The 16990-nt window shown below is 36.5% G+C and overlaps 1 protein-coding gene across 1 annotated transcript in view; it reads left to right on the top strand.

Moving 5' to 3' along the window:
• Positions 1 to 8364, top strand: part of LOC129724981 (uncharacterized) — a 176101-nt gene extending 167737 nt beyond the window's left edge. The window contains exons 16-18 of the mRNA XM_055680320.1: positions 6712 to 6857; positions 7121 to 7357; positions 7995 to 8364. Coding sequence (XP_055536295.1) covers positions 6712 to 6857; positions 7121 to 7357; positions 7995 to 8165 — 554 coding nt within the window. The 3' untranslated portion in view covers positions 8166 to 8364. The remainder of the gene's footprint in view (positions 1 to 6711; positions 6858 to 7120; positions 7358 to 7994) is intronic.
• Positions 8365 to 16990: the final 8626 nt, after the last annotated feature.

Here is a 16990-nt window from a genome sequence, read left to right on the forward strand (position 1 = left end):
TAATAGTAATAATAATTATAATAATAACAATAATAATAATACTATTAATTATAATGATAAAAATTCTAAAGTGAATACTTCACCGAACGTCTAAGTCACGACCTCACGGCTGATAGTAGGATTAATCGAGCGTCTCCGCAGAACAAACAATGACGATCCAGCTTCGTGTTGTGACACAGTGGCCGTATCCTACACGCGACCTTGTAGATGCCACTTGTAGTTGACTTCCACTCGCTCGATCGTATGGTGGTCCGTGCTGCCAGCGGGGTAACAGCGGTGCGGGAGTATTATTCTTGCTGATATATCAGCTGCGTATCGGATCACTGGCGGGGTAGCCTGCCCCTACCAGTGTACAGATGTTTCTGCCGATATACAACAGGCTATTGTTATCGCGCAGCACAAGAACTTATCGACAAAAAAACACCCGTACGATAACTCGTGTATTGTTATTTTGCAAACTCAAACGGAGATGAACAATTTGCGTCTAATCGAGACGAAAGCAAAACAACGAATGACGCAGTTTAGTTCTCAAAAAAAAAATTGGTTTCACATTTGTTCCTTTCTAAGTGCTCCTTATGCGATGTTTTTAAGACACTATTTATTTCGAAATTTTCTCAGCTTTCCAATTTTGACCATATGCGTAGAAGGATTTTTTCATCAAATAATAATTAATCTAATAATTCATAGGATCGAGATAACTTTTATTCAATTATTCAACCAAACTTTTTGCTGTCAAAGAATGAATTGTGTTATGTTAATGGAGAACCACTATTAACCAACAAAAATAATTTCAAAAAAGCTTAAATTTTCTAAATTTAATTATGAAATATCTCAAAAACGCATGCTACACGCAAATGTTCATACTTACATCAACCGATGTGTCCTCTCAAAACGCACATTAAATCCTTTGGCTTTGCACAACATATGTGTCAAAAGGATAACGCAACAGTTGCGTAATGAATACATTGACAGAGATCGAAATCAGAATAATCAGACTTCGGTTTTGAGTAAACGATCAGTTTTGGGGCGCTCAAAAAACCGCTAGTTACTTCCGCGAGTCGGTGGGTAATCAAAGGCTCGTGCATCTCAGCCAATAGCTTCGTGGCAACAGAATTTACAGACGCTGGTGCCAGTAACGTGGAACCGAATGCATATAAATATAACCAGAGTCGTCGTTCAATGCAAAATGTTTTAAAAAAAATCTAATGTCTTTTTAATTGTTATTGATTCGATGATGTTTTTGAGTGACCGGATTCATGATAGTGAATCGATCAGTTCATATTTGCATTAGCCTAGTCAGTACCAAGATCATCAGTATTGATTTCTTTCTGCAGCATTCTGAAAAATATTACCAATACCAGAACAAATCATCATGGTAAGACTAGCACCGGTTAATACGTTAAAAGTGTTTTGATTTTGAGCCGTCCAATACATTGAACATTCGCTAGAGCACCAAATGCGTTATGAACAACACACATTCGTTGCACTGGCTCCGGAATAGTACAAAAGATGCTCTGAAAAGACACAATATTGATGTGGTTACGCACAGTCCAACTTTTGCGTGTAAGAGCTTTTTTATTTGAAATTGCTATTAGAGCCGTATTATATAACTAAAATTTAATTATTTTCCAAAAAGGGTAACATTGAAAAACAATTGAAGAGGCAACCACAAGGTTAACGTAGAATTAGGACAGTCTGTTAGTGTAATTCTTGCAATAGGTTGGAGAATACAAGCATATTATTCAATTGTAAGGCCTAAAGCGGTAAATTTCAATAAAAATTCTCTTTCAACTCTTTCTTTTTTATGAATGATTGATTGATAATCCTGAAGAAAAGCGTTGTTTAATTTCCATGTTGAAGGTTGCTGAAACACGCTTAGAAGAACAAAGCCACGACCGCAAGGTTGACGAAAAATAATGATGACTACAAATGATATGTTCGAAACAAACTTCTCTTTTTTGATAATTTTTTCAATTCTTCCTATCAATATTTTCAGGTAAATAACCTTTACCCAACACTAATGAAATAACTTTCTGGAAATAATGTGGTGAAGCTGTAAAAATTCAATATGTTGTTATGGTGCGTCTTGGCCACAAACTTGTTTGGTAGCAATGGTAAAGCAAAGTCTTGGTGCTACATTCCGATTCGGAACTTAACCTTTTTTTTTATTATAGGGGAAAACTGTATAAAACGCACCAGTTAAAAGCAAGCATTTAGGCAATTTACACGGCTTCTAATCATTTTTGAGCGGCATAAAACGTGTAGGATGATTGTGGGATCTATATAATGTATATGTATGACAAAACTTATTCTTAAATACTCGGTTTCAATCTAATTTTTACTAAAAATTGTCGTTGCTACCAAACAAGCCCGTGGCCAAGACGCACCACAACGAAGGCTAATATGCTCCAAAGCAAAATGCTAATAGGCCCCTAGAAGAAATCAGCACGCGAAGTGAGAAGTGCTTGCAGTCTCAGAAGTAAAATTAAAAGCTATGGAACATGCAATAAGTTGCTAAGCAACCTTCTGCTATCGCTTTATAGTGCATTCTACCCCAATTTTAATTTTGATCGTTTTTAGATGAAAGTTGATGAAAGTTGGGGAAATTGAAACATTCTAGTATTTTAAATCCCAAAAGTATGAAAGTTATAACTGCCGGTACCCGCATAACTGTCCCATAATGATTTTTGGTACTTTTGAGTTAGCATTGGAAATCAACTTAATTGTTATCATACTTTCCAAAAAAAAAACTTAAATTTATACGTTTGTATGGGAAAACATGAAAAAAAATACCAAGTTGAATTTGTCCCATATTGAATGTACCCGCATTACAGTCCCACTGCATAGTGGTGCAAACTACGAGCCTGTAACCTTGCTTCAGATTATGGTATATCGGATAACTTCAAACTTATAGTTGCTCAGACGTTGTAGAACACAATTGTGTGTACTTGTGTGTGTCTGTGTGTGTGTTTGTATGTGTATGCATACATACGTGAGCGTGCGTATAACGTATTTTTGTAACCCAGTTTGGGTAATTGATACTCTATTGAAACTCGTCTTGCAATGGAATATCCCTTACGGAGGAAAATAGGAAAACCTTTTCATGTACCGTAAACCGGTGTGAGATCGTGCCACTTTTTTCCAATGCCTCAAAGACGCACTCGAAATTATTTTGGCTTATAAAATCGATTTTGGAGCAATAGTGTCTTTCTGAAACTGCTTTAATTATTTATTCTCCGTTTCAAAGAAGTTACAAATTTGTGATAAATCCACTTAAAGGTGAGAAACCAATCTTACTTTTCCTATTTTTGCATATGAAAATCCCCTATGTTCCGACTTCGCGGTAAGTTTTAAAAGAAACCACTTCACCGAAGACACCATATTTCTATCTGCCTTTTAGAATGAGCTTTTGTGAAAGCAAGTCTTTAGTTTTCTATAGAATGCCCGTCAAAATCTTTCAATTTTTTCGACTTAACTTTTCATAGCAATTTTGTATAATTTTCGAATATTCTACAATTTTGTTCATCATAGTAAATCACACAATGTCACTCGAGGAAGTGAATTTTCATCTCTTTTGGTAACATTATCATGTAATCATTAGTTATTGAGGATTTTATCAAAATATTGCACTAACTAAATTTGTGCAACGTTTAAATAAATGAAATAAGAAATGAGAATAAGAGAAATTTTATGTTTTGTTATAGTAAATGGCCCTGAAAAACTGTAGTAAATCGTTATAAAAAGATATTGCAAAAATAGTTCCTAAGGGGTATTCTATGAAAAAGTCTGCAAAAGTCCATTTAAATAGGCATTTGCCTGAAAGTATGTCTTCGGCAAAGTTGTTTATTCTAAAATGTGCAACAACTTTGCCGAACAAACTGGATTTTTATATGCAAAAATAAGAAATGTGAAATTCGTTTCTCGCTTTTAAGTGGATTGAGCAACTAGCAACAAAATAGAAACTTCTATAAAATGGATAAAATGGAATGGATTGTTTGTGATCTTAAGTTTCTTCACAGAAAATACAACAGTTTAATGATTACATTTGAGATTGAATGAATAATAATGAATTCTTAATCTAATTCAACAGGTAAATCGTTCCAGAAATCCCTTTTTTCCTCTCCGATGAGAGGAAAAACAGCACCAGAAGTTGCTCCTTACGAGAAACTTCCACTCCGCAGTTCTTTTTTAAAGCTTAAGGTAATTTTCCAACTTAAAACCTTCAGTGGAAACCTGCTTGAGCTGTTTTTTAGAAAACAACATGCAACCTTTCTTTCTTGATTTGATTTCTAGATAATGCGCTCCGAAAATATTCATATTGGGTGTTATTTAACCAATTTAGACTGTTCCTCATCAAGTGGAAGCCGCCGTCTTGGCTTTCAAGATGGCGTGTGGGATTGAACTTCTGGGTGTCCAAAACACACGTATTTAATGGTGTTTGGCCATTCTATATTGGTATTTCAAGAAACCGGAAATCGCCATCTTTGATTTCAAAATGGCATTTGGAGAAAATTTCTGGCCCTTGTGCGTCATTCTGGTTTAAGAAACACCCATCTTGGGTGTTATTTGGTCATTTTCAGCTGTTTTCCAGACACCGGAAGTCGCCATCTTACAATTCGAAATGTTGTCTTAGGTCGATTTGTGGCTTCAGTGTATCATAACAATGCCGAAAATACCCATATTGGGTGGTATTTGGTCATTTAACGCTGTTTTTCAAAAAAAAAAAACGGAAGTCGCCATCTTAGATTTCGAAATGGTATTTGGAGACATGCCAGGAGAAGGAAGGGTGTCGAAACATTATGGACATGTTTGTTACATCTAAAAACATTCACTTACCAAATTTGGTTATATTTGCTTGATTGGTTCTCGAGCTGTACGAAATTTGAGTTAGATTTGTATGGGACCCCTCTCTTATAGAAGAAGGAGGGGTGTCAAAAAATTATGGATATATTTGTTATCCCTGAAAACATTCACCTACCAAATTTGGTTCCATTTAGTAGATTGGTTCTCGAGATAAGCTGAAATTTGTGTTTTATTTGTATGGAACTCCTACCTCACATAAGAGGGAGGGGAGTCGAACCATTATGGACATATTTGTTACTCCTAAAAACATCCACATACCAAATTTGGTAGTATTTGGTAGATTGGTTCTCGAGCTGTGCGAAATTCGTGTTTCATTTCTATGGGACCCCTCCCTTGTAGAAGAGGGAGGGGTGTCAAACCATTATGGATATATTTGTTACCACTATAAACATCCACCTACCAAATTTGATTCTATTTACTTGGTTAGTTCTCGAGATGTGCAGAAATTTGTGTTTCATTTGTATGGAACCCCTTCCTTCCAGAAGAGGGAGGGGTCTCAAATTATTATAGGAACCTTTCTCGGCCTCTAAAACCTCCACATACAAATTTTAACGTCGATCAGTTCGGTGGTTTCCGAGCCTATATGGATCAGACAGACAGACAGACAGAGAGACAGACAGACAGAGAGACAGACAGACTGGACTGCATTTTTATAGGTATAGATAGCATATCATTTGATTACCTAGAATAATCTTGTTTAAATGTATTACAAACAAAAATGCCTGTGACACCGCCAAGTTACGGTTGAATTCGTATGTGATGGGACAAAACATGCGAGTACTTTCAAAATATACCCGCATATTGTGTCCCATAGAGATTTTTCGAATGCCACAACGTAAAAGCTATACCATCCGTGGTTTTTTAATCTCAAAGTTAATTTTGTGATACCATGAAACTGTTCTGACCATTGGTTCTGGATTTCAGTGCTATAAATAGCTGGCAATCACGAAATTAATCAAAAATATTCAATTGCCGTTTTCTCAACATGTCGTTTTTCATTATGGGACAGTTATGCGGGTACCGGCAGTATAGGAATAACAGTTTCTTGTATTATTTGCAAGTCAACTAACTATTAAGTTTATATGAGTATTTTATTTTATTTTTTTATTTCTAGAGAAACATTTCAAAAGGTCCTATCTGCTCTGATCGATTTTTTGATCGATCACTTTCATTCAATCGCCATTACTTTTTAAATACCTTTTATTACGTTATTTGCCCAAGTTGATAGCGGAGGGATCACTCTAGCCTTCTGAACGAAAACCACGCTTGGGAGAGTAACTAAAGCTGAAGCATTACCAAAATGAAAAGACGCTCCGGAAAAACGATGAAAGTAGATAGGACCTTTTGAAATGTTTATTTAGATTTTAGTATATTAGTAATCATGGCACACTTATTCATATGAGAACTGTAGAACTCTGTATCGCTTACCGCTTAACAACAATCAGAAGCGCTGTAAATTGCGTAAATGTCTCACCGATGCGTTTAAACAGTTCTCTCCTACTCAGGAAAACAAGAAACTCCAAATGAGCTGAAATTTACTTTACGTCAGGAAAAGCTACTATCAAAAAATTATCCCAAATCAACCTCGAAAAACTTGAAAACCTCTCTAAAAATAAAAAATATGAATATAAATATGCATATGCAGTTTGAAAATTATAATGCTTTAATTAAACTAAAAAGTTACAATATGATCGAAATTCAGCTAAAAAATGCTTGTTATCTGAAACCCCTCCCAAACGGGAACCTCGCGCACGGCGATGACCACTAGCGGTATGCTCATATCACCGTTCAATTAATTCCACGTATCACAAACATTCTTCCCCTCTGTTTCTCACCAACCCATTCCAGCGGTCAAAGAGATCGAAGGTGTAACGACGAATGGCTCAAATTATCTCTACACGACCGAGTTCAACTATATGGACTTCAACGTCGATGACAACGGCCTCTGGGTTATCTACAGTACACCGGAATCCAACAACACTATCGTTGCCAAGGTAAAAATTTAGCATTTCAATGCTCACTCGACCGCGCATCTGTTTCCGGTTGCGATTATCACACTTCTGACTTGTTCCGCAGTCAGGCGGGGGATGCACCGTGGAAAAAAAACGACCGATAATCTGACTCATAACCGTAAACTCTCGGCATATCTCTCGGTGTGCTGACCACAATGCATCCCCTTCCGGCTGAATGAACTGTATAATTGGATAACGTGAGCCTTAGTGATGGTTGGCATTTCTGTGGTACCTTTTTCTTTCAGCTGAACGAGTACAACCTGGATATCCAGTACAGCTGGAACATTAGCGTTAACCATCACAAGGTTGGTGAAATGTTCATCGTATGCGGTGTCCTCTACGCCATTGACTCCGTAACCGAGCGCAACACGAAGATTAGACTGGCACTGGATTTGTATCACAGCAAATTGCTCGACGTTAGTCTGACGTTTACGAATCCCTTCCGAAAGACGACAACCGTCGGCTACAATCCGAAAAATAGGGTAAGTTCAAAACTGTACAACTCTCATCTCGAAGTTAATTTGTTTTAAGTGTCAAACTGATTGTTTTTTTTTGTGGCCGGGTCGACTCGTTCCTAGTCGGTGCTTTGCTTTCACCACATCTCACTTCGAGTTGGACTTTTTCCTATGCGATCAGTGAAGTGAAATGGGTTAATGCGGCTCGGGGGAAACATTCCTGGTACAAATAGGAAACATACCTTGTACTAATAGAAAATTTGTTCACTTTGAAAAGTATTTTTTCTGTTTGTGACAGTTGTGTTATAATATCAAATTGACCTAATTTCCACGGAAAACAAATCACCAATTGCTGGTTTCAAAGTTTAAACTGAAAAACACGATGACTGATTCTCATCCCAACTATGCAGCTATTCATCCAACGTCAACGTTCCGTTCTACCTTAGATTAATTATATTTACTGCATCGTGTCGAAAACGGCTCTTGTGCACAAATAAACTATGTAAATTAATTAGATTATCACTGACCCGAGAGAATGGAATCAGTCAACGACAGAGCAGCAGTTGTTCTCAGCCTTAAATTGATTTTCCTCTTCCGTTGTGTCGCTCGCGCCATTGTTGACTATCTGACTGTACTGTCCTAACCTGTTGTTCGTCACTTGCAGGAACTGTATACCTGGGATCGCGGCAATCAGCTTACCTACCCCATCCGGTATCACGTAACCGATTACAACATTACTGCCGCCGAAAAGGCGGACGACGCTCTCAATCCGCAGATGCAAACGGGATACGATATTTTTCACGATCATGATAGCGACAACGATGGCGGTCGTTAGAAGTTGGGTAGCGCTGTAAAGTTTTTTGTTTTTTTTTTTCACAGTGCAAAATTTAATATGTGTGTTCGTGTACAGCATTGCGAAAGCTTAGTAGTAAACAGATAACAAAAATATCAATTGTATTTCCTGTAAAACCAAAGAAGTTTGAGAATAAAATATCTGTACTATTTTTAGTCATAAGGTTGAAATAAAATGTTTTACAAAAAAAAATCCTACAAGTTTGTTGTTTAATTTGACGTTTCAAGTTTATACACACATTACAGTCAGCGTGAGTTGCAATGAAATGAGTTCGCACGTATTACTTTGAAAATGTTGCAAATTGCAAAATATAATCGACCGACGAATAGCTTCCCTTTTCTGTTCACCCCCGCTTTTCCGAACAAATCCATTCAACGGAGGAGTATTCATATGTTTCGTCAAAGGGGTCACACGGGGAAGCAACACCGTACACATAAATACATGTAATGAAATTCAGACGAACGCGCTTCTCATCGCTGCTCGACCCGCCAAGAGAGAGAGAGAGAGAAAGAGAGTGCACTCGAGCTGGATAAATCTGAGTTTAAATTGGATTTCTTTTGTAACGGAAGATGCAGTGAGTCGCAAATATGTTCAACGCACATACGCGGAACAATACAATTTTTTAATAAAACATCGTTACTCTTATGATAGCAATGTATCACAACACATCAAGGACGATGAAATGTATGAAAGTTTTTTTTTTATATTAACTGGTAATGTGTACTGTACACGAGTAATTAGATTTTTCATTCGAGTTGAAAGTCTGCATTCTATAAGTATGAAGTTTCAATCATACTGAATACGTAATCTAAATATGATTCACACAAATTCATATGCAAGTAGCTTCCTCGCGAATTTAACGCAATTCGAGGATATGAAAATAATATGGTTTTAATGAGAGCCTAATCAGACAACCTAAGCTTATCAAATCTATTAGGATAGAACAAAGTTTTTTTTTTTGGTTCTATTTGGAGCCCCAAACAATTCTACACGTACCGAAAGTCGACTGGTTCTCTGCCTTTCATAAAAAAATTTTTTTTTCTCTTTGTTGCTAATTTTTCCCATAAAATTACATATAATTATAATTACATTTTTATGATTTGAATAAAGGTGTTAGAACTGTTCCAAAATGCAAGTATAGTTACATTTTTATGATTTACTCTCAACAGTTCATCGAATAAGGTTTGGACCCAAAAAGTTAAACACCTAAGTTTTAAAACTCTTGCCAAATAATAGGAGGGTTGTGTGCAAAGCCACCACCGCAAGGTTGAAGTAGAATACTTTTGTAAAAAAGATAACCCGGCTGCTTGCGTGTCAGTCTTTTTTTTTAGTAAATAAACGTTGACTAATCAGATCAATCGAATTTTGCGCTTCAACAAGGATCGACCATTTTCAATAATATAGTAAGTTGCTTGTCATGATTGGGGCTTGACAATTTTAAAATTTTGAGATGAAATTTTTTCGGATGTCGTGCTCATGACTGAAAGAAAAGATAATTCAGTACGTTTTGAGACACTGAGATGAAGTAAAATTTATAACCTTTACAAATTTAAAAATGTGAATTAACTCATTAGAAAATATTAACTCTTCAATCAAGTTTTTATTTCATCCTGAAAAGGACAATTTGTTGTTCATTTTAGTATCGGAGCACGTTTTTCAGCCATAATTTCATGCAACAACATCCAAAATAGTTTCTACACATTCCAAGTATTATATTTCAAGACATTTACAATTGATAAAAAGATTTATTTCAAAATCCCACAGTGCACAGTGGTCTAAATTCGAAAAATCGTGATCGTTCTAGATTTGACTATGAAAAATTGATTTTATGTACTCAATATCTTCAGCAAAATTGTTTCATAGAACAAGGCCTTACTTTTGGCGTTTTTGGTTTTTAGATCAATCCACCTAATAGTTAGATAAAAAAAATATTTTTTCTAATTTTCAATATACCGGATTGCTTCCTTCAGCGAAGTTGTGGAAAATTTTAGAAGAAAAACAATTGCTGAATACTGCGATGTCCTATCTGTACGTTGAACACGACAAAATAGAGTTTTTTGTGGAACACCCCTCCTTAAAATCAGTTTTTTGTCTATAATTTCGTCTGTAGTGGTCAAAACAATGCAAAATGTTCTAAGAATTTATGCATTCAACTAAGTTTTCCTCAAAACTTTGTGAAATTTATTGTTTTGACAATTACAGAAAAAATTATAGAGAAAAAACTGATTTTAAGGAGGGGTGTTCCACAAAAAACTCTATTTTGTCGTGTTCAACGTACAGATAGGACACCGCAGTATTCAGCAATTGTTTTTCTTTTAAAATTTTCCACAACTTCGCTAAAGGAAGCAATCCGGTATATTGAAAATTAGAAAAAATGTTATTTTTATCTAACTGTTAGGTGGATTGATCGAAAAACCAAAAACGCCAAAAGTAAGGCCTTGTTCTATGAAACAATTTTGCTGAAGACATTGAGTACATAAAATCAATTTTTCATAGTCAAATCTAGAACGATCACGATTTTTCGAATTTAGACCACTGTGCACTGTGGGATTTCTAATAAATCTTTCCGCCAATTGTAAATGTCTTGAAATATAATACTTGGAGTGTGTAGGACTAATTTTGGAAGTTGTTTCATAAAATTATGGCTGAAAAACGTGCTTTACATTGAGTATTTCGTCGTTTTAATATCACTTTTTTGTACTTTACGACCTTCAAAAGGGCATTACTCAAAAATGTACCGTACGATGATTTTGAAATTTTGACCAGAGATTCTGGACGTCATAATAAATCGAATGGCGTACTCAGATTCTTTGGTGCATTTTTTTTATAATAACGGTCTGTGGGAGCACCGTGTATTCCTTGTGATGAAGTAAACAATGAAATGCTGATATAACATTCAAAACAAGACGGCTCACGTGTTGTCAAAATGAGTCAACTTTTCATTGAATGCATTTACTAGTGCCCACTAACGCACAGAGACTGCATTTCACTAAAGTGCCTCACTGCGTCAGCCGCTATCGATGCTGATACCCGCTGCAACTAGTTCGCTATCCTTAGTCATGCCGCTTTCCGTCATCGCTGGTATCCACTGCACTGCTAGTGCTGCTGCTAAGGGAGGACGACTGCTGTTGTCGCTGTCTAGAACTATTATGAGCGGCTTCGGCTGAAACAGGCTCCTATATAGGCCAAATAGCATGTTTTAAATTGCAAGGTATATGATTCTGTCGACCGTGCTTGGGAAGCAATCATATAACGACCAATCAGAGTTTGGATTTAATGTTTTGACAAGGCTTGACTATTTTCAATAGTACAATAGTGTGAATAATAAAATTACAAGTAACTTCTTTTGGGAACAATCTTAGAAGATTTTCCAATCTATTGCTGCAAGAACGAAGTAAATCCATCGAATACTAGCCGATTTATTAGCATTTGAAATTGGACATATTTTTCACTTTTTTCGGTTTTAGATTTTCATTTCACATCCCTATGTAGCCGAACTTCTTGAGAGAAGTATTCTACTTCAAAAAATCATTATAGGTATGAACAAAAAAACTGGTATGGAAACCATCCCATAAAAATTGTGGCTATTTCGATTGACTAATCCCTGTAAATAAACATTTGAAAACTAACTTTTTGTTGTCAGGCAACCTTAAATGTATCACAACTTAAAATAAGAAAAACAAAAACGAATAAAGTACTGAAATTGAATTACCTTCGTATGGCATACGTGTAAATTCAATCGCACTCGACTTCTTCCCCGGAGGTTGCAAACCGACAAAAACAACGAGAATATGAACCATAAGATCAGAACACAGAACTTTGTTTGGCAAAAATCCATACCCCTTAGGGCATCTTCAGCGGTGGTCCAAATCGTTGTTTTGTTCTATTTTTTTGGAACAAACTTAAATTCACTGCTGCACCGGTGGTGTAAATTTAGTTTTATACCAGATCTAAATTGAAAAAATTTGAAACTGGTATACGTTTTGGTCAATTTTTGTCACTTTTTGGAACAAGAAATAGATCGTTCTAAAACCCTTTGTACGCTGCCAAAAGGTGGGTAAAATGTCATATTTCAATTGAATGCCTCATTTTTGGCTATTTCCATATAAGCGTTTTGCGAGTGTTGGGGAATAAAGAAAACTCAGATTTTTTATGACAACTCACAATTCATTTTTGTGGCTTTTCTGAAGCAGAATATGAACAGGTTTGTCGTTTTTGGCATCAAGGAAACCGACCAGCAAAAGGGGGAATTTTGAAAGACCATAACCGTCGCCTTAATTGTATTGGGACTAGAGGAGAACTTAAGAGGCAGAAAAATGTTCCTAGAAGACACTGAACTGAAACGTTCAAAATGTTGGGGTGAAATTGCGCATTTCGTTTCGAGCAACTCGAACAAAACTAAATGATCGCTGGGGGGCGTTATGTTTCGTTTTTCGTATTTTTCGATTTGGCGGGTTAGATGAGCCGGTTAGATAAGCTTGAAGCATAACTGGCAGTATGTGACCTACTCGAAAATAGCGAAAATCGTTCGAATCGAGCTGCGCAATGCCACCCAATATCCTCAAAACCCAAACCAAGTTTGAAGAACTGCAAGATTTCAAAAGATTGATGAGACGAAAACAGAAGATGAACATCTACGCGATCAAATATTTTTCGCTATCCTCCGAAACCCTACTTGTAGCAGAAATTTTAGAACATACCAATCCATCCTGAGAAATGTCATTGACGCTCGGGTCAAGCCGTCAAATCCATAAAGTCTTGCCAAAGTAATCGTTTAATGTGCGTAAAAATTATCGACTTTCCGTTTGTTAAATATTAATTTTTTTTTATTATAACAATTCTCATTAACTGATATGGGGTATTGAATTGTTGACAGTGTGACAGATGTCAGCGGTTTAAAACAACAAGATATACAACACCGGTGCGGAGAACGAAAAGTTGGTCTATATTAGCTGGTTCTATTTAGGTTTCGCTAGTGTAAATCTAGTATAAAGTTGTTTCAAAAAATAGACCACCGCTGAAAATACCCTTACGAGCTCAATAGTTATTGCATTGTTTCAATACGTCCCACATTGCGCTACGTCCTCTTCTCATGCGAGATACATAATGCGAAAATCTGGTTGTCATTCCGGTTGCCCACAGCAACGATGTAACCAGAAGTGCATGAGTTGTACACCGCAAACGCAGTGTAAAGAATAGGCGGTTCATGCTCGGAAAGCAGATTGCACTTTAGCTTTCCGCAGTGTGGCGCTGCGGTGCGGAGCTCACTTGAGCTCTTCTGCTCCGGGGCGACAATAAATAGTTTTTTGTGCTCTTTTGAACACGAATGTCATCCGTTTCGTCTGCTTGGTACCCTGGCATACAATGAAATATACAGCAGCACCAAATAAAAAAAACACTTCAGGCGATCAAGCTGAGCAGGAAATTTGGCAGCCTGTGTCGAATGAGAAAATTTGGTGACTCTAAAATCAGATTACATCTCGAGAGCCCCATTTTGGATTGCTTCCAGAGATGACGACAATCTGACCTAACGGGGCGCGATTTTAACAAATTTATAACCGGTACGTGACCAGCCTTCTATGATTGGCTCTTTCGTCCATTATTAGTGGAGGAACATCATAGCAGCCTCACATGCTCGTATCGGCTTTTGATGAAAAGAACGCAGTGAGAGAATGCAAAAGCTTTTCTCCCAATGGGGCGGTTGAGTCCTAATAGAATTAAGTGGAATTTGTCATATTTTCGGAAAACGATGTGAGATATTCAATTCTGTCTAACATAGCCGTGTGTAGGATTTCCGCTTGGGAGAGTTCTTCAAGCTAAATTAAAGCTTTTGTTTTAGAATCTACTAACATGTTTCTATGTTGCTGCTCATTAGAAGGCATAGAAAATAAAGTTGGCAGAAAAACCTGACTTTCAAAACAATAGAATGGATAAAACTTCAATCCGTTTGCATTTTATAGATTCCAAGCATTTGTGTGTGCTTGTGTATGTATGTAATGCCTTCCAATCTCAGTCGATTTTTTCGGAAATGACTGGACTGATTTTACCAAAAAAAGTGTCATATTGTAATCGGACCGCAACTTTTCCGTTATGTATCAAAATGTGGAAATCGCGAAACATAATTTCAAAAACTTAATTAATAATATAATTGGTATAATTGGTCTTTAAGGCTCTCAAATAACGAACTTGTGCATGTATATTTCATATGGTTAAAAAGCTATCAAAAGAAGTGAGTTCCGAAGATTTTTTAAATTCCCTCGTGTTTCCCAAAGATATCTGGACCGATTTCAATGATCTTAGTGGCAAATGGAAGGTGCAGTCGTCCGACAGGTTTCTATTTTTACTTTTACTTTAACCGCTATGTATCAAATTTTACCAGTAACGAAGCATCAGGGATTTTATTACTGATTTGAAACTAGTGCCATACGAAAAGGTGGTCTCCAAAACTCACCAGTGATGAATTTCATTATAATTAGGTCATCTCATATGAGATGGTAATTGGCCGTTTGAGACTGTATCCCAAAATAGTAAGTCGTGGGCATCTAAAGTTGATTCCCGGTCTCTGGAAATTACCTTGGATCCGGAAATATTCATTTTGGATGGTTTATGGCCAATTTTGGGCTGTATTCTAGAAACCAGAAAATGCCATCTTGGATTTCGAAAAATGACGTCTTGGGTTCTTTTCGAAAATACTACCATAATAAGATTTCGAAAATACCCATAACTGGTGGTATTTGACCCTCCTTTATCATCCATAGATTAATGTATTACAAAATCTTACACTTTTTTTTAGATATTGTTTGTTGTCAAAAAAATATTATTTTGAGGAAAAAAGCTATATTTTTTGTCTGAGAATTAAAGTTTATCTCTCTATTTCAACAAATAATAGTTTTAAAATGAGATAGGCCAGACCACCCCACTAGGTGGATTAATTCGTCTTTTTATGCAAAAATGCCTTAACGCGTTTTGGTGGGACTTGATGCTTATATAAGCGCTTCGACTTCGATTTGGACTGCTTTAGTTTAAAAGTTGCTTAACCGGACTTTTTGTATCACTAATGCCCGAAAATAATTTGTATCAAAGAACTTTGGCCTGACACAGAGATGGCGTTGCATATCAAAAATGTTTGCCCGACTGTTTAACTTAAATGCTGTCGCTTTCGAGATATTTCTCTCGAAGTGACGCTACTTCTGTTATTCTGGTTACTATGGAAAAAAGTGAACTTTGTGTTTTGCTTCTTCGTGGTGAAAAATACTGGTGGTTTAAAACGTGAAATAGTGATCGTCAGCTATTTGAGCGTAAAAACGCCCTGTTAAATGCTATAGTGTATTCGACAAAGGTTTTGTTGATCACAAGGGGCAACTTTTGATGCAAGTATTTTTTAGATATTTCACCTAAAAGTAAGATACTTCTCAAATCAAAGTAGTCTTCAGAAAAGTTGTAGGCCATCTTATGCAGAAAAACTTTGCTGGAGTTATTTTGGTTCTATCTCCTAAAAATCGACCGCATACAGGTAGTTTCATCCACTGACTTTCTTAAAATTTCTAAAAATCAAAAAACACCAAATAACTTTTTCTGGTGTGATTTTAGAGGCCTATTACGTTCTAGATGTTTTTTTTTTCATATTTGAAAAATTCATCATTCTACCAAACATACCTTCTTTCGGCAGTCTCTAAATTATTTGAGATAATAATGAGCAGGGTAATTATTAATGCGACAAAATGCTACATATCTGTCGATCAGCATGGCTTCATGCCAGGTCGATCAGTAACAACAAATTTGCTGAATTTCACGTCAAAAACCATCATATCTCTGGAAAAGAAAGCGCAAGTTGACGTAATCTATACGGACTTAAAAGCAACGTTTGATAAACCATAAAACCATAAAATACTTCTGCACAAGCTGACTCGCCTTGGTGTTTCTTCGCAATTAACGTCTTGGTTGGAATCCTTATAAACGGAGCGGGAGCTTCGCGTCAATATTGACGGTTTCGTTTCGAGACCGTTTTCGAACAAATCGGTAGTGCCTCAAGGTAGCAACCTCGGCCCGCTACTGTTCATTTTATTTTTGAACGACGAACGACGCTTTTGTTCTGAAAAAAGGTTTTGAGCTGCTATATGCTGACGACTTGAAAATCTATATTAAAGTGTGCACGGAAGAGGATTGTCGGCTTCTACAAGACTCACTGACCACGTTTAATGATTGGTGCCGCAGGAACAATCTAATGATTAGTATCAATAAATGCCAGATCAATCTTTCCACCACACATCACAGTCGATAGTGTTTGATTATAACCTTGAAGGAAAAATCATCCCCAGAGTCACAGAAGTGTCCGATTAAATCCGATTGTCCGAGTGAAATTAGACTCTAGAGTTGAGTTTTGACTCACACCGAACAGCGATCATTTCCATATCGTTATATGTTTTGCATTATTTGGAATGCTGTAGAAAACCTGCCGAAAACTTCACTACCGAAGTAGTCCGATAACCTGCTGCAATTTTCATTGATAGGTATAATCATGTTCTCTGATATAATACGTAAGTGTAAAAGCAAAGAGCAAATTGGTATTAGTCTGTATCTTCTGCTTATTGGTTTTCACAACCGCTTGCTGACGATACACACACTGCATGGCTTTTTGCGATATCACACACAATCACCCAGATTTATTACATAATCCTAGCAGTATTGAAAAATAAGAATCTGAATACGAACCACACATACACTCATTTTTCACATATATACGATTTTAGAGACACACATTCACATACGCAATGATATATACAATAGGGTGGAGAAAAATGATCGAT

This window comes from Wyeomyia smithii, chromosome 2, assembly GCF_029784165.1.
Source record: "Wyeomyia smithii strain HCP4-BCI-WySm-NY-G18 chromosome 2, ASM2978416v1, whole genome shotgun sequence".
NCBI classification, from domain to species: Eukaryota; Metazoa; Arthropoda; class Insecta; order Diptera; family Culicidae; genus Wyeomyia; species Wyeomyia smithii.